The sequence below is a fragment of the Montipora foliosa genome, chromosome 2, assembly GCF_036669935.1.
Source record: "Montipora foliosa isolate CH-2021 chromosome 2, ASM3666993v2, whole genome shotgun sequence".
Taxonomy (NCBI): Eukaryota; Metazoa; Cnidaria; class Anthozoa; order Scleractinia; family Acroporidae; genus Montipora; species Montipora foliosa.
The window spans coordinates 1,793,061-1,795,560 of NC_090870.1; the positions used below are offsets into that span (position 1 = coordinate 1,793,061).

General features: G+C 37.1%; 1 protein-coding gene across 5 annotated transcripts in view; it reads right to left on the minus strand.

Annotated features, from left to right (window-relative positions):
* The window catches only part of LOC137991990 (protein ABHD8-like), a 10,804-nt gene that overhangs the window by 3,973 nt on the left and 4,331 nt on the right, over positions 1-2,500 (minus strand). For all 5 annotated transcript variants that reach the window (XM_068837018.1, XM_068837020.1, XM_068837015.1 and 2 more), the window contains 2 exons: positions 2,418-2,500; positions 302-398 (listed from right to left, as the gene is read on the minus strand). The exon at positions 2,418-2,500 is cut by the window's right edge and continues 91 nt beyond it. In XM_068837018.1, the coding sequence (XP_068693119.1) occupies positions 302-398; positions 2,418-2,500 (180 nt within the window). The remainder of the gene's footprint in view (positions 1-301; positions 399-2,417) is intronic.

Below are 2,500 nucleotides of genomic sequence, written 5' to 3' on the forward strand. Positions count from 1 at the left end.
GGCTCACAGAGAGGGATAAGTAAAAAGATAAACAATAGAAAATGTACAAGAATAGGAAAGAAGTGGTTCCCAATGTCTCATAAGTCCTCGCAAGATGAGAGCATGGAACAGGCTATCTTAAAATGCACATGATGACTTCTTAAAATGAAGATTTCTTTGCATGATTAGAGGTAGTCAAAGAGATGTTTAATTAGAAGGAGAACATAATAAAGAATATGGCACTCATACAAGGTTAGGGTTTATTGGTCATTGGCACTTTTTGAAATCCCCACATTAAGACCCTTCAGCCATATCAACGCACCTGTCCAGCCATTACTGCTTTCAACACATATGGTGGAGCACTAAAAGCTTTTATCTCCCTTCTTATTGATCTAGCTCTCTTGCTGTTGTAAGCTCTCCTGTTAAGAGACTTGTACACATTACACCATCTAACCAACTCCAGATTAAGTGGTAAAAACAATATTTTACAAACGAGCGCAGTGAGTGAGTACAATGTTGTTTTTAACATGAGAAAATAAAATTCATATCTTCAACCCATTGTATAACTTTTTTTACTATATAGACAGGAGTGTTTTATTCACCATTTTTTTGTTATAACACCGAGCACAATGTTATCTCAAATTCTTGCAGCTCAGTAGCAAGAATTTCTTCAATTTTTGCATTTCTTCTTCACTTGCAAAGAATTCCTTGAATAATTTTAAGTTGTATGAAGTTTTATTCTTTGTGTTAGCATTTTCTTTTTTCTAAGAGAAGGATTTTATGTTAGCTTCAGAGAACTTCACAAATCTATCGCTGGCCATTTTTCACTGATTGTTTACACAAACAAACATGCAAGGGTGGGAAATGACGGCACCAATATCCTTGACACTTATGAGGATGTGGAAAATACACCACTTGGGTCCCGGATGTAGTTTTGTATAAATTTTACGAGTGGTGTATTTTCCAGTAAAACACTCCTGTCTAAATACTAAAATGTGACATTTTATTATTTTGTTTGACCACAAAATAACCATTTTTTTAAGTACATGTAGCAGTGATCCTGGATTACCGTTCCACTGTTCGTATCTGGTCAAATTAAATTTGATTCAAGAGTTTGAAAGTCTAAGTACCACTTATTGACAATGATCTCAGAACTTCCATATTTTAAGGCCAATACTACTTTCACTGAAAAGAGTTGTAATGTTGCTGTCAAGAAGATTTGTTCATTATCCTAAAGTGAGAAAACTGTGAACTGCCTTAATTGTTGATTGTGTGGTGATAACTCAAAGTAATGTTCCGGACACCTAAGAATCACAAGCCTGTATAGTAGGCGGTCTGGTGAATTTTTAAGCTTCTGTCCACCGGGGTTAATGGCTACACAAAAAGCAAGCGAAGGGGGAGGGGGTGAGGAGAACAAGTGAGGAATCCTCTGCAATCAACCCCACAACATCTTCAAAACCTCCCATTCCGATTATGTGTGACAAGCACAGGTTTGATGTCAACTCTCAACCAATCATAATCAAACTGAGATTTCAACTTATCTTTAATCTTTCCCTGTCCATGTTTCTACTGTGTGTGCAATTCATGGACAATGATATATATAGCCGACAATTTTTTTGTGGAAGTTTAGAATGTCATGTCAGGACATTGGGAAATGCCTTGTCCGTGCAGTGCATCTTCTGCCAATGCAAAAACTAGCTGGAGCTTCCCAATGGATACATCTGGAAGCCGCCAATAAGAGGTTGCTTTGAGCCCTTGTCTTTCAGCTATTTTAATTCAATCTGGTTACCGATGATACTTTTCAAATTAAGGTGTGATTACTACCTTAATGCTGAACTCATTTTGCCGGTAAGAAAAAACTGAAATATGAAGCTTTTGCCAAATCCCTTGGGAAGGGCCATCAAAATATCACCTCCATTCAGTAGTGATTTTGCGTCTTTATGCTCTTATTTAAGAACACCAGAATATCCAGGCTATCGCAAGAAAGTTTCCAAATATTATTGAAAGCAGATAATTTGTCTGCTCTTTCCGCTTTATTTTGTCTTAACACTTTTATGAAAGGGAGCAATAAATTTTGACTGACAGGTGGATTTTTCTGACATCTGTGGACAAACGAAGGTTTAAAAAATGTTGAGGGGTTAATCTCCTTGGCCCCTCCTCCCACGCGTTCTTGTTTGACTTTGGTCCAGGTTTTCCCACAGCCATATTCAAAATGATCCCTTGAAAGTCAATCCCGGTGGAAAGAAGCATCTAAAATTTGCCAAACAGCCTGCTATGCAGGGAAGAGAATCAAACTTGTCAACATCATCATTTCCAGTTTTATTATGTGACAATAGTTATTATTAAATATTATTGAATGGTTTGTTTCTCCCAACACAATGACTGAGTCAGTTCAAGTCACAATAATTTACAATAATTTAAAGCCTGAAGTGACTTACCTTTCATAGACACTCAAAAACATGGGTCTAATGCAATACAGGACTGGCGTGGGGAGACAGAATACATCACAGGGATGAATACC